Source organism: Dysidea avara, chromosome 1, assembly GCF_963678975.1.
Source record: "Dysidea avara chromosome 1, odDysAvar1.4, whole genome shotgun sequence".
Taxonomy (NCBI): Eukaryota; Metazoa; Porifera; class Demospongiae; order Dictyoceratida; family Dysideidae; genus Dysidea; species Dysidea avara.
Genome location: NC_089272.1, coordinates 35,454,089 through 35,470,110, shown reverse-complemented (window position 1 = coordinate 35,470,110; position 16,022 = coordinate 35,454,089). Strand labels below are relative to the sequence as shown.

Genomic DNA, 16,022 nt, shown 5'->3' with positions numbered 1-16,022 from the left:
TGAGCTCTGTACAAAATGGTTTCTTTGTAGTTGAACTCTCTACAAGGTAACTTCTTCTAACTGATCTTTCTACAGGGTGATTTGTTTGTAGCTGAACTATCTACAAGGTAATTTCTTCTAGCTGATCTCTCTACAGGGTGATTTGTTTGTAGCTGAATTCTGTACAGGTGATTTGTTTGCAGCTGAGCTCTTTACAGAATGGTTTCTTTGTACCTGAACTCTCTACAAAGGTAACTTTTATAGCTGATGTCTCTACAAGGTCACTAGTTTGTAGCTGAACTCTCTACATGGTGGTTTCTTTGTAACTGAACTTTCTACAAGGTGACTTCTTCTAGCTGATCTTTCTACGGGGTGATTTGTTTGTAGCTGAACTCTCTACAAGGTAACTTCTTCTAGCTGATCTCTCTACAGGGAGATTTGTTTGTAGCTGAACTCTCCACAGGTGATTTGTTTGAAGCTGAACTCTCTAAATGTGACCAGATTTGCGAAAAGGTACCTTTTCCACACATTTGACATACCAGCAAACAAAATAATGTAACAATTGACTCCTTATACCAATTAACTTGCTCTTAGTATCAAAATGTAGCCAGATACTGTGGCTACATTCATTGAAAATTTCAAGCAATTATATGCAATGATCAAAATGTTATAAAGCTTTGAAGTCCAAAAATTGGGTCAAATTTTGTTTGTGAAAAAGGTACCTTTTCGCAAATCCGGTCACAAATAATGGTTTCTTTGTAGCTGAACTCTCTACAAGGTAACTTCTTCTAGCTGATCTCTCTACAGGGTGATTTGTTTGTAGCTGAATTCTCTACATGGTGGTTTCTTTGTAACTGAACTCTACAAGGTGATTTCTTCTAGTTGAACTATCTCTTTCCATAGTTGTATGAACTACCTACAAGGTAACTTCTTTTAGCTGATCTCTCTACAGGGTGACTTGTGTGTAGCTGATCTCTATACAGGTTTCTTGTTTCTAACTGATCTCTTGAATTCTCTTCAGGGTGACTGCTCTATTAGGATGACTGCTCTATTAGAGTATCTCGATCTTGCACTTGCTGCACCAAGTTGGATTTCATGTTATAACTCCGTGGCTTTAAGTCTGATTCTTCTACACCATTGTTGAGCCTTTCTAAGATGATTACTCCATCTGTACAATGATTTTCAAAGCATTACCCCAAGCGGTTTATCTGGCAAGCGTGGCAAGCAGTCGTTTTTTCTTAGCTAATCTCGATTGCATAATTGTTACACAGTGTTGGTTTTTTCGTTGTATCTTCCTGGTTTTTAGCTCGATTTCTTTCAAACCACAAAAGGTTTGAGGTTCAATAGTTAACCTATTCACCCACGGATTTTCAGCTTCTTCCCATACGTGGTTTAACCTGTAGGCGTGACAACATATTGGTGTTATTTTTCTTGAATAATCGCTCATAACTCTTTGCCTGTTTATCGTATTCCAGCCAAAGTTGGTACCGAGATGCGCATTTATACCCCTCTTCTGTGTGCCAAATTTCAAGGCAATCGGATATGGCGTTCGCGTTTTATAGCAGTTTTTGTAAGTGTGCAACAAGAGGAAGAAAATAAGAAGAAAAAAAAAACGAAGAAACTAAGCCAATGTCTGAAGTCGCATATCTCGGGAACTCGTGAAGCGATTTCACTCAAATTTGGAATGTGAAGTGCTGAAGTTGGAGGGAGTGTCCACAGCAAAAATCGTCTTGTTTCATCAAGGCAGCACAGAGCTACGGAGGTGCGAACATTGAGTTTTCTTTCTTTCTTCCTGTCAATATACTCACGGGTGTTACACGCCGGCTTCTTGGGCTGCACGACACACTACCGTGTGTCTTGATGCTAAACATGTATAAACACATTAGCAAAAAAGAATAGGCTCAAAAGTTGACTGCTTTACTAGATTATGTGACTGCTCTATTAGAGTATCTAAATTTTCCAGCAGGCTTGAACTGTTTTATTAGAAGTCAAATTACACATTGCACCAGTTACACTTTGCACCAGTTTTACTCCAGAATATTCGTTAGTTTTTTTTCACTGTAAATTATTCCTGAATTATTGTAGCATATAATGGCGTTCTTCTATTCCCTTTGTAAAAACTTTCAATTATTCATGTTTAACTGTCACTTCTAATGAATAGAGGTGTTAAAATGTCACCAGAGAATTTGTTGAGTCTATTTATCAAACTGTTATATCAAAATTAAACTTGATGTATTAGAAATCTGTTATTTTTAGCTGCCACTTTGAAATTAAAAAATGCTGACCTTGCAGGAATCTGAGCAAATGTAAACATTGATTTTCAGATTCCTCATGCTCTAAGCCTTCCAAAAATGTGTAGGTTTGCTAATCCGACATAGTGAACCTGTCTACTTTGGCATTGAACACAAAATAATTGTTATAGTTACCATGCATGCCAAGGTAGGGATTTCCCACTGAGCTATGCTGTAATAGCTACCATGTTCATTTCTTGTTTCACTACTTTTTATTGCTTGGATCTACTTCATTTTTAAATTTATGTACTAGTTTGTTTAGTTTTTTTGTTATAGCATACAGCTATACATGTGTGACTGCTCTATTAGGGTGACTACTGTATTAGAATATCTCGAGTCAGTCTTTCACCTACTACCAGGGGGTGTGTCACTATTTCATACTTTTTCATTGTGCTAGTTGCAGCTAGCTAGCATGTTTACAGCTAGCTATAAACATGTATTAGGGTGACTACTGTATTAGAGTATCTCTAGTCAGTCTTTCACCTACTACCAGGGGGTGTGTCACTATTTCATACTTTTTCATTGTGCTAGTTGCAGCTAGCTAGCATGCTTACAGCTAGCTATAAACATGTATTAGGGTGACTGCTGTATTAGAGTATCTCGAGTCAGCCTGCAAAGATGTGTGATGGCCCAAAAAGGGGTGTGCTCTTCGTGGTTCCGATCGATTATTAGACTAGAGTATCTCGAATCAGCCTACTAACTTGAAGGTGTGTGGTCACAAATACAGCTAGTGTAAAAGAAGCATGGTCTTTGTGGTCTTGATTGATAGATTGATAATACGTAGAATAAAGAATACCTTGGGTGTGATCTTGCGACCTATCGTGGAGTACCGGTACCTCCGTACAGTAACGTAGTCTAAGTGCCTTAAATAATTTTGTGGCATCTATTATGCTGCATAAAGAAAGTGTTGATATGGAAAATTAATGCCTCGATATGGTTTCATTGGATGATGAAGAAGACAAGCAGCCTGATTGAAGATAAAAGAAAAGACAAGGCGCACAGGGAGTACACTCGTCAGAACCCTAAAAGGCACATCCCACCGGTGAGTTTATTGTTGTGGCGTAAAATGGTGACCGTGCGCTGTTTCGTTTGGGCTCTATGCTTGTGACTGTGGTCAGTGAGTGAGTGAGTGAGACGAAATTTTGAGTTTTGACAAGTTTTTTAAAATTCTATATCCGGCCGCCAGTAAGCGTTTCCTTGTTTTTAACGCTACATTTGATGTTAGTGGACTAATATTATTCCGTAAAGGTGATTTTCGTTGCGTAAGAAATTTCTAAGTTGGTTTTTAAAGGCAGTATTTTTGGCGGCACGCATCATTTCGGGGGATTCCTACTTATTGTACTACCGTACTGTTTGATACATATTTTTACAGTGGAACTTAGGTTATCCAGAACATCCCTGGGGCTTTTAAGATAATGAATAACCTTATATAACTTAAAATGGAGTATAAAATTAATGCAAATACAGTGGCTTATTTACAATAAAAGCACTCAATGGACTAATGATAGTGATTTAACAGTTAATTTGCAATTCACAAATCTACATGTATTGTGGGTACAATAATTATGTGACCAGATTTTACAAAACCAATCCAAATCGCACATCAGACAAAATCAAACTAACACCACCAGTGGATAGCTACACTATTGTTCTACTAGTTTTACTGTTGATTTTGCTGCATATCGGCCACTAAGAAGCCAACACAGCCCTGACACATGCTAGTTATCCTTGGCAAGTTATGTTGATTTGAATTCTTTAAAATCGTTATCTCAAAACTTCTAATGTGCAATTTGGAACGTTTTCCAAACATTCGGTAACATTATGTCATGTTGAAATCAAAGTTTAAGGAGTAAAAAACTTCTCAGTGTACATTCTGGTTACCAATCAAGTCATACAGTATGGTAATAGGGATCATGGAGTTTTAGAATTTCTTGCATTCAGCATCACTCAAAACAGCCTCAGTTTCTAGCGTAACAGTATTGGTTAAGCATAACCAAGCCCAAAAATGTTTTCAGAGCTACATGTACACTGTATCCCAAATCTTTCCAACAAATTTTTGTGGAATTTTTCATATTTAACTGAATTTCCTACTAATTAGCTGTCTAACTACTGTAACTATATCTTCAGCCAAGCATAACTTGAAACTGATGTACAGTACAGTACAATACAGACTTGATTTTGTCACTGTTCAACATTGCTTAGTCCCAAGACATGCCTTTCTGCCAACCACAGTAATATAATGGGCATTTGTGTTATTTTCAAGCTCATTATCATTAGAATAGTCTTATACACGAATGAGGTACAGATATGCCTGTGTATAAGTGAAACTTCACTTGAGCAATATAATATGGTGTGATATATAGCATGTGTATACTGTATACCTAGTTGTTATTAAACTGTACTTAAACTCCTTGTAGGATGAGTGTCCATTTACTTACAATCCATGTCCAATACAACAAGGTACATAAACCATTATAAGTACACTGTATCAATAGTGTTTGGATGAAAACCGTGTATGTATTACTACTTGCTTTAATTCTTTAGTAATGGGATGTCAACCAGAGAATGATACTTGGGGTATAGAATGGCAGTTTGTAAATGCTGGAACTGTGGCTATACAGAAGTGTTTTGGATTGTCTGAATCTTCAAGTATGTAATTAGAATTACTGTGTACATGCACAAGTGACCTATATACGTATTATGTAGATATGCACACTATTGCATGGCTTGTATTATTTTGCAAGCACAATAATTAGTAAATCAAATGTAAACATATTTATAATTATACTACATACGTACGTACAATATTCTCTTATAGTAGAGCGGATAAGCAACAAATCTTTATGAAATTGTTTACTTTGTGATAAAAGGACCAAATTTTCTGTGGCAATTGAGTAAGGTATACTAAATCATTTGAGTTATGGTGCCACGCCAAACTTACTGCCTTAGAACATGTTATAAAACTTTAAAACTGGGTTATAAGCCTATTTCTAGCCTGTCAGGAAAACATACAAGTGCATCCGGAATCTTCGTTTTTGCTTAAATCACATGGAAGTATTTCAAATTTATATAATATGTAATCAAAAAACCTTTAAAATGTGGTAAAATAAATTGTTTTTAAATACTTCTAATAGAGTCAATATTTTAGTGCTAAAAGTACATGCACAATCCAATAGAAATAATACATTGTATATATATATCTAATCAAAAACAGCCAAGCTGTAAAAAAAGGTGCGGCCCCCAAAAAGGCCATGGTGAAAAAAGATGTGAAATCCAAGGTGGCGGCCAAGAAATGGCTGTGATGGTAGGTTAATGGTTACATTTTAATAACGACAATTCAGATGAATTTGGTGCCAAGACCAAGCGGCACAAAATTCACCTGAATTGTCGTTATTAAATGTAACCATTAACCTACCATCACAGCCATTTCTTGGCCGCCACCTTGGATTTCACATCTTTTTTCACCATGGCCTTTTTGGGGGCCGCACCTTTTTTTACAGCTTGGCTGTTTTTGATTAAATATCACTTCTTTTTGTATTTGTATACTGCAAAGCCGGCCTATGGCTGGCTTTGGGGCTTCTTTAACCCATGTGTTTTTTTCTTTACTACAGGAAGAAGAAAAGAACTTAAAGAAGAATATTAGTACTTTAATTACTTTTGATTTTATTAGTAATTATACAAATTATATACATATATTTATTACATGCCCATTATGCCCCACAGGATATTTTTTTGCAGCTGATCTCTCTACTGGGTGACTTGAAATGTAGCTGAACTCTCTACAAGGTAACCTCTTCTAGCTGGTCTCTCTACAGGGTATTTTGTTTCTAGCTGAACTCTCTACAGGTGATTTGTTTGCAGCTAAACTCTCTACATGGTGGTGTCTTTGTAGCCGAACTCTCTACATGATGGTTTCTTTGTAGCTGAACTCTCTATAAGGTGACTTCGTCTAGCTGAACTCTCTACAGGGTGATTTTTTTGTAGCTGAACTCTCTGCAGGATGATTTGTTTGCAGCTGAACTGTCTACATGATGGTTTCTTTGTAGCTGAACTCTCTACAAGGTGACTTCGTCCAGCTGATCTCTCTATGGGGTGATTTGTTTCTAGCTGAACTCTCTACAGGTGATTTGTTTGCAGCTAAACTCTCTACATGGTGGTTTCTTTGTAGCTGAACTCCCTACATGATGGTTTCTTTGTAGCTGAACTCTCTACAAGGTAACTTCTTCTCTACAGGGTGATTTGTTGTAGTTGAATTCTCTACAAAGTGGTTTGTATGAGGCTAAACTCTCTACATGGTGGTTTCTTTGTAGCTGAACTCTCTACAGAGTGATTTGTTTGCAGCTGAACTCTCTACATGATGGTTTCTTTGTAACTGAACACTCTACAAGGTGAATTCTTCTAGCTGATCTTTCTACTGGGTGATTTGTTTGCAGCTGAACTCTCTACATGGTGGTTTCTTTGTTGCTGAACTCTCTACAAGGTGAATTCTTCTACCTGATCTCTCTACAGGGTAATTTGTTTGTAACTGAACTCTGTACAAGTGCGTTTTTGTGGGTGATCTCACTGCAGGTTGATTTGTTTGTAGCTGAACTCACTAAAGGGTGATTTTGCTTGTAGCTGAACTCCTTGCATTGTATCTAGTTTCTAGCTGATCTCTCTACAGGGAGATTTCTTTGCAGCTGAACTCTCTACATGACATGATGGTTCTTTGTAGCTTAACTCTCTACAAGGTGACTTCTTCTAGCTGATCTTTCTACAGGGTGAATTGTTGTAGCTGAACTATCTACAAGGTAACTTCTTCTAGCTGATCTCTATGCAGGGTGATTTGTTTGTAGTTGAATTCTGTACAGGTGGTTTCTTTGTAGCTGAACTCTGTACATGATGGTTTCTTTGTAGCTGAACTCTTTACAAGGTGACTTCTTATAGCTGAACTCTCTACGGGGTAATTTCTTTATAGCTGAACTCTCTATATGATGGTTTCTTTGTAACTGAACTCTCTACAAGGTAACTTCTTCTAGTTGATCTTTCTACTGGGTAATTTGTTTGCAGCTGAACTCTCTACACGGTGGTTTCTTTGTTGCTGAACTCTCTACAAGGTGAATTCTTCTACCTGATCTCTCTACAGGGTAATTTGTTTGTAACCGAACTCTGTACAAGTGCGTTTTTGTGGGTGATCTCACTGCAGGTTGATTTGTTTGTAGCTGAACTCACTAAAGGGTGATTTTGCTTGTAGCTGAACTCCTTGCATTGTATCTAGTTTCTAGCTGATCTCTCTACAGGGTGATTTGTTTGTAGCTGATCTCTCTACAAGTTGATTTGTGTGTAGCTGATCTCTCTGCAGGTTGATTAATTTGCAGCCGATCTCTCTACAAGGTAATTTGTTTGTAGCTGAACTGTCTATAAAGTGATTTATTTGTAGCTGATCTCTCTGCAGGTTGATTTGTTTTAGCTGAACTCTCTACAGGGTGATTTGTTTGTAGCTGAACTCCTTACATTGTGTGTAGTTTCTAGCTGATCTCCCTACAGGGTGATTTGTTTGTAGCTGATCTCTCTACAAGTGATTTGTGTGTAGCTGATCTCTCTGCAGGTTGATTTGTTTGTAGCCGATCTCTCTACAGGTAATCTGTTTGTAGCTGAACTCTCTATATAAGGTGATTTGTTTGTAGCTGATCTCTCTGCAGGTTGATTTCTTTTAGCTGAACTCTCTACAGGGTGATTGCTTGTAGCTGAACTCCTTACATTGTGTCTAGTTTCTAGCTGATGTCTCTACAGGGTGATTTTTTGTAGCTGAACTCTCTACAGGGTGATTTGTTTCTAGCTTATCTCTCTACAGGTAGATTTGTGTTGATTTGTTCATTGCTGATCGCTCTAAAGGTTGATTTGTTGCAGCTTAACACCCTGCAAAGTGTTTTGTTTGTAGCTGATCACTCTAAAGGGTAATTTGTTTGTAGCTGAACTCTCTCCACAGTGACTTGTGTGTAGCTGAATTCTGTGTAACTGAATTCTCTAGAGAGTGACTTAATTGTAGCTGAATTCTCTACACAGTGCATGACTTGTTTATAGCTGAACTTTCTTCAGTGTGACTTGTAATGTTCTGAATCTCTATAGTGATATATTTGCTTAACTCTCCACATGGTGACTGTCTTCTTGCTGAACTGTCTATAAGATTAACTGTTTGCAGCTGAACTCCCTACAGAATAACTTGTGATGTAATAAAATTCTATAATGGAATAAATAAATTAGGCTAATGCTCTATTAGGGTGACTGTTCTATTAGAGTATCTCGATCTCGCATTTGCTACACGGAGTTGGCTTTAGAATCATAACTCAGTGGTTTAATTGTAATCTGATTCTTCTGTACTACTGCAAAGGACTTTCTATGAAGATTATTCCAGCTATACACCGATTTTCAGCTCATTGCTCTAAGCGGTTTGCCTAGTAGGCGTGAAAACTAATACTTTTTTATTCATAAAAATCGATCGCGTAATTGTGACACAGGTTGGGTTTTGTGTCATATCTCCGTGGTCTTTATCTCGATTCCTTTCAAACCACCAAAAGGCACTCCTACGATGGTTACTCCATCTACATAGCAATTTTCAACTCATTCCATGAAGCGGTTTACCCTGTAGGCGTGACAACAAATCGATCTTGTTTTACGCGAATAATCGGTCATACCTCCTGAACCAGTCATCGGATTTGTACCAAATTTGATGCTAGGATTCGCCTTTGGACTCCCTTTCTGTGTGCCAAATTTCAAGGCAATCGGAGTACGCGTTTGCTTGTTATAGCAATTTTTGCAAGTGTGCAAAAAGACAAAGAAGAAGAAGAAAAAAAAAACGAAGAAAAAAAAACGAAACTTTGGCAGCTCGTATCTCGGAAATGGCTGGAGCGATTTCCTTCACATTTGGAATGTAGACTACCTTGGCTAGCGGGCAACTGTGTAGCAAATTTGGTTCCAATCAGATAAGTGATCACCGAGATACAAATGAGTGAAAATGACGTTTTCGTTCTTCCTGTCAATATACTCACGGGTGTGGCGCGCCGGCTTCTTGGGCCGCACGACACACTACCGTGTGTCTTGATATGGCTTCATATATACCACAACCTTCCGTGCCTTCTAACATGGCAAGTTAATCACCTGGATGGACACCTCCCTTGATCAGCTTATGGATATAACCATCCCTTGCTCATCTATGCAGATGCAATATTTCAGTATATTTCCTATGGAGCACATTTATGGCTTCCCCAATACATTTTCGATTGATTTTACCTATCAAGTTCTTTGAGTGTGATATGATTGGTAATTTTAGTGGCACCATATCTAATATAAAATAGTAAGAATTAAGCAAATTTTGTACCAAGTTTGGTACTTTTATAAAAAAATAATCAATTTTTTGGTTTAACCGCTCTACTGTTACATTCAGTATGATATTCCTTGAATCCTATAGACCTAGCCTCTAGGTACTGTTCTGCAGATGGTGTTTGGGACATGACAACAAATGTGACACAATGTGAAAGCATTGAATTGTCAGTACTAAGGGGTATTATTAGTGAACAGAGTAACATTTTGGCTAACAACACAAATACTACAACGATGGACTTGACCACATTGTTTAACATTAATGAAGTAGAGTCAGTAAGTGAAGAGCTCTCCACACTCACCAATACATCATCTTCAATTGTACCAAATGACCTCAGTACTACCAACATTGTAATTGAGACTATTGTGAGGTTAGTAATTAGTGCAGTTTTGTTTATCACCAGATGATTGGTACTGTAATGCACTTTATTCATATTCATAATTATTTTGTCACTACTCTTTCAAGGGTGTAAGAAGCATGGGTACTTGGACCTCCATTAATATTTATAATCAGAATCATCAGTAGTAAGGCAGTATCATCCCTCCTTGCTAGTGATTTCACCTGTCTCTATCTGGCTTCACTATAGGCTTAAAAAACGGTTTACTATATGTTTAAACAACGGTTCAGTACAAGTGCATTAAAATAATTGAATACAAGTCTGCTCATCACTAATAAAGATACTCTAATAGAGCAGTCATTTACCCTAGTAAAAAAAGTCAAGAGTAGCATTGTTATAAGCAGTCATTTAACTCAATATCTATATTCTAAACAGAATTGCTGATTCCATTCTTCAGTGCCATTTTTAATGTGACTAGAAATTCTTTGGAGATGAAAATCATGTTGACCTTGTTAGTAGTATAGCACCCATATGCAAATTAAATCTAATCCAAAACAGCCAAACTGTAAAAAAAGTGTGCGGCCCTCAAAAAGGCTATGGTGAAAAAAGATGTGAAATCCAAGGTGGCGGCCAAGAAATGGCTGTGATGGTAGGTTAATGGTAAAAATTTTAATAACGACAATTCAAGTGAATTTTGGTGCCATTTCATCTTGGCATAAAATTCACCTGAATTGTCGTTATTAAAACTTTTACCATTAACCTACCATCACAGCCATTTCTTGGCCGTCACCTTGGATTTCACATCTTTTTTCACCATAGTCTTTTTGAGGACCGCACACTTTTTTTACAGCTTGGCTGTTTGGGATTAGATTTCACTTCTTTTTGTATTTGTATACCCCAAAACCGGCCTATGGGGCTTTTTTAACCTATCTGTTTTCTTTACCACAGGAAGAAGATAAGATGAAGCAGATGTTAAATTCTTTAAATATTTCTGAATTTATCAGTAAATGTACAGATTATATATTACACCTGTATATACATGGTGGTTTCTTTGTAACTTAACACTCTACAAGGTGACTTTTTCTAGCTGGTCTCTCTACAGGGTGAATTGTTTGCAGCAGAACTATCTACAAGGTAACTTCTTCTAGCTGGTCTCTCTACAGGGTGATTTGTTTGTAGCTGAATTCTTTACAGGTGATTTGTTTGCAGCTGAGCTCTCTACATGGTGGTTTCTTTGTAGCTGAACTCTCTACAAGGTGAATTCTTCTAGCTAATCTTTCTACAGAGTGATTTGTTTGTAGCTGAATTTTCTACAGGGTGACTTGTTTGCAACTGAACTCTCTACATGGTGATTTCTTTGTAGCTGAAGTCTCTACAAGGTGAATTCTTCTAGCTGATCTTTCTACAGGGTGATTTGTTTGCAGCTGAACTTTCTACTAGGAAACTTCATCTAACTGATCTTTGTACAGGGTGAATTGTTTGTAGCTGAACTGTCTACAAGGTAACTTCTTCTAGCTGATCTCTCTATAGGGAGATTTGTTTGTAGCTGAATTCTGTACAGGTGATTTGTTTGCAGCTGAGATCATTACAGAATGGTTTCATTGTTGCTGAACTCTCTATAAGGTAACTTCTTCTAGCTGATCTTTCTACTGGATGATTTGCTTGTAACTGAATTTTCTACAGGGTGACATGTTTGCAGCTGAACTCTCTACATGCAAGGCCGGAGGAGACAGTCCGGTTGGTCAGGCCTGAGCCGGACCAATAATCTGGAGTTGAACCAACTAGCTGACCAGTTCGAACTGAATTACTCGCATGCAATCTTTGGACGATCACATCTACATGTAGCTACGTACATTTTACAGATGTTATTGAAAATGCATGGCACTAGTTACCTAGTTTCTCAGCCTAACTGAAGCACAGAATTACACGTATAATACCTCCAATTACCTTACAGTACAGCATGGCATTCTTATCGTTTTGTACAGAAATGATTGTGGGTTCTACGTACAGTATCACGTGTGCTGACGGTTGGCATTTATCACGTGTAAGGCAGGTACCATCTTTGATTCTAAACCAGCATACTTATATCACAATTCAATCTTCATAAAATAATCATTAGCATTCCTTGGCTTGTCTCTCTTGGCTTCTTTTACTGGGCGAAGGGCTGGCAGTGACAAACCAGATGACTCATTCCGCGGCAAGAAGCTGTACACCCATACATTACATGGTGGCCGTCTGGATGAGATGTTGAGTAGAAATCACTCCTCTTCAACTACCCACTCGTCCTGTCGAGATACTGAACAAACTCTCAGTCTCACCCACATCGCGCCATTTTCGAATACTGATTGGTCTCGTGACGGTCCACCAGTATATTTACGTGATGATCCGTTCACTTCATACAAACCAGTATAGTAGTATACTGTATTTTTGTAGCTGTGTAGCTTTTTATTGTAGCTGTGTGAATTCACTGTATAGTAATTATATCCTAGCTAAAGGGGGCCATGCTGCTGTGAAATTTGGGGGGACAGTTGCAAGTTGCTAGCTAGTTTTACTTTAAAATTTAGCATCAATTTTAAGACATTTTCAAGCCTTTAAATTGCAAAAATTCTGCAGCTCCTGGGGGTTGCACCCCCAGACCCCCCTTGAACTTCTAATTGATAGCTATAACTAAATGAACCATACAGCAAGTTTCATGCTGTTTCCCCTGTATGTCAGGTCTACAATTATACATAGTATAGAAAGTCTGAAGAACAACAGATAGGCTTGAGCATATTTATATAGCTAGCTAGCAGTGAAATATCACTAAAATTGCATATATCTGAGTGTCTGATTTTCAAAAATTTCCGGTGGAGGCATGCCCCCAGACCCCCTTAGGATGCTCGTGCTTCGCACTTCGCACACTGCGTAACAGCTCCTCTCTCATTGGCATGTATATAGTAGCAATTTCAACATTATAGTCAATGGCCTGACCAACTCAATTTTCCCTCCTCCGGCCCTGACATGGTGGTTTCTTTGTAGCTGAAATTCCTACAAGGTGAATTGTTCTAGCTGATCTTTCTACAGGGTGATTTGTTTGTAGCTGATCTCTCTGCAGGTTGATTTGTTTCTAGCTGATCTCTCTACAAGTTGATTTGTTTCTTAATGATCGCTCTAAAGGTTGATTTGTTTTTAGCTGAACTCTCTGCAAAGTGTTTTGTTTGTAGCTGATCTCTCTACAGGGTAATTTATTTGTAGCTGAACTCTCTCCACAGTGACTTGTGTGTAGCTGAATTCTCTAGAGAGTGACTTAATTGTAGATGAACTCTTTACAGGGTGCATAACTTGTTTATAGCTGAACTCTCTTCTGTGTGACTTGTAATGTTCTGAATCTCTACAGTGATATATTTGTAGCTTAACTCTCCACAGGGTGACTTGCTTCTTCCTGAACTGTCTATAAGATTAACTGTTTGCAGCTGAACTCCCTACCGAATAACTTGTAATGTAATAGAATTCTATAATGGAGTAAATAAATTAGCTGAATGCCCTATTAGTGTGACTGTTCTATTAGAGTATCTCGATCTCGCATTTGCTCCACGGAGTTGGCTTTCGAATCATAACTAGGGTCCGCAATGCGAAAAATCGATATCCTCCAATCAACTACCTAACTATTGTCATGTGTTAGACTAAGTGTAACTTGAATAACACAGGTAAAAACGTCACCGTACAAATTGAAAATAGAATTATATTGTATTAACAAATATATTTTAAATACAGAAACATTTTTGAAATACTTAAATTGGGACTCTCGTACACCATGTTCGGTTTTTGTGTGGGCGCTGGCTACCCCTCGCATTGGATTGTTCTATGCGTTTACTGGGTGAGATAGCCGTATTGTTACAGTGTAGGTATTTATAAGCTTCATATCCTTGCTGTTGGAGACTGTCTCACTGATGTATCAACCATTCTGGTATTTATTTGCTAAAATCGCGTCATTTTGGCCGAATTTCAGCAGATAGATGGCTCAGCCAGATGGCTAACAAGCTTCGATTATAACCATACTCTGCATGCAGGTACTTTACCTAGTACTGGTCATTGCTGATCCACGGCGCAGTTACTGCTCTGCTTGTCCTGTGCTCCAGAGCAAGAAACATTTTGTCTGTCACCAAAAAGCTGCACAGATTGTGCTGCCACCGGAAACTGACCAATAAAATCAAACCACCAATACTTTGAGTTGATGATAGACTACTTGAACAATGTTGAGAGTGAATATCGTGGTATACGAAGAACCCTACGACCTGCTGCAACGAAAAATCACGTGATTTTAAGACATTTGTATCGTTTTCTACCAGAAGAAAGTGACAAACTTGGCTGCCATGCTGGTGTTATTCAAGTTACACTTAGTCTAACACATAACAATAGTTAGGTAGTTGATTGGAGGATATCAATTTTTCGCGTTGCGGACCCTATCATAACTCAGTGGTTTGTAATCCGATTCTTCTGTACTACTGCAAAGGACTTTCTATGAAGATTATTCCAGCTATACACCGATTTTCAGCTCATTGCTCTAAGCGGTTTTCCTAGTAGGCATGAAAACTAATACTTTTTTATTCATAAAAATCGACCGCGTAATTGTGACACAGGTTGGGTTTTGTGTCATATCTCCATGGTCTTTATCTCGATTCGTTTCAAACCACCAAAAGGCACTCCTACGATGGTTACTCCATCTACATAGCAATTTGCAACTCATTCCATGAAGCGGTTTACCCTGTAGGCGTGACAACAAATCGATCTTGTTTTACGCGAATAATCGGTCATAACTCCTGAACCATTCATCGGATTCAGATTTGCACTAAATTTGATGCTAAGATTCGCCTTTGGACTCCCTTTCTGTGTGCCAAATTTCAAGGCGATCGGAGTACGCGTTTGAGTTTTATAGCAATTTTTGCAAGTGTGCGAAAACACGAAGAAGAAAAAAAAAACCAAGAAATAAATCAAAACTTTGGCAGCTCGTATCTCAGAAATGGCTGGAGCGATTTCCTTCAAATTAGGAATGTAGACTCCCCTGGCTGGCGAGCAACTCTGTAGCAAATTTGGTTCCAATTGGATAAGGGATCACCGAGATACAAAGGTGTGAAAATGACATTTTTCTTTCTTCCTGTCAATATACTCACGGTGTGGCGCGCCGGCTTCTTGGGCCGCACGACAGACTACCGTGTGTCTTGATCTTTCTATGCTGTCTTTAAGTTAAGAAAAATAATGAACTAAAATTTTATTTAAAATGAAGTATATAGGGATCTATGCTATAAGTATACGTTAAAACATTTCCACAAGTGCTATATGAAAAATAAAGTACAAGGTGCACAGCCGAGATGCTAATAAAGTATGAGGCAAAGCCGAGTGCTTTATTAGCATAGAGGCAAAGTGCTGAGTGCTTTATTTTTCATAGAGCACATTCAAGCAAGGCAATGCTTTAAATGATTTATGGAACTTTCTAGTCGTGTAGCTAGCTTCACCATACACTAGGACTCGTAATTAACACATGTTGCATGAACTGTTAGCAGCCTGAATGCACACAAACTATAATAACAAAGTACCTCACGCGTAGTTCACCATATTTTGGCATAGAAGATGTTCATCACGTATTTTGGCTGGTTATAGTCAAAACCCATAATCAATTCTATTGTGACACATGGTGAAGTATTTCTGTGATATCTCCAGGACTTGTCCATTTGTATTAACAAATGTAACAACAATGTTACCTTATCCCACCCATCATCAAAACATTTAGATATGTCTATAAAAGCAATCCAGTAGTAGACTTTGTATTGGCTGGGGTGATTGATCACTCAGCGCGGCGAGGCTATCAACCTTCACCGGCTTGGGTGATTGATTAGTCGTACTGGCGTCTGGTGTGAGTGCTGCAGGCTATTAGCCTCCTAAAGCACATGGGCAACTGTGTTTTATTGCCCATAAAGTGTGCTTTATTGCACCGCAAAGAGTACTTTATTGCAAATAAACCACTCTTTGTGGTGCAATTATGCACTAGCTGTTTACCCTAAGGTGTACTTCATGAAAT

General features: G+C 38.1%; 1 protein-coding gene across 1 annotated transcript in view; it reads left to right on the top strand.

The window, feature by feature from the left end:
- The window catches only part of LOC136246376 (uncharacterized), a 103,096-nt gene that overhangs the window by 46,643 nt on the left and 40,431 nt on the right, over window positions 1-16,022 (top strand). Inside the window, exons 15-17 of the mRNA XM_066037771.1 lie at window positions 4,688-4,730; window positions 4,815-4,919; window positions 9,718-10,000. Coding sequence (XP_065893843.1) covers window positions 4,688-4,730; window positions 4,815-4,919; window positions 9,718-10,000 — 431 coding nt within the window. The remainder of the gene's footprint in view (window positions 1-4,687; window positions 4,731-4,814; window positions 4,920-9,717; window positions 10,001-16,022) is intronic.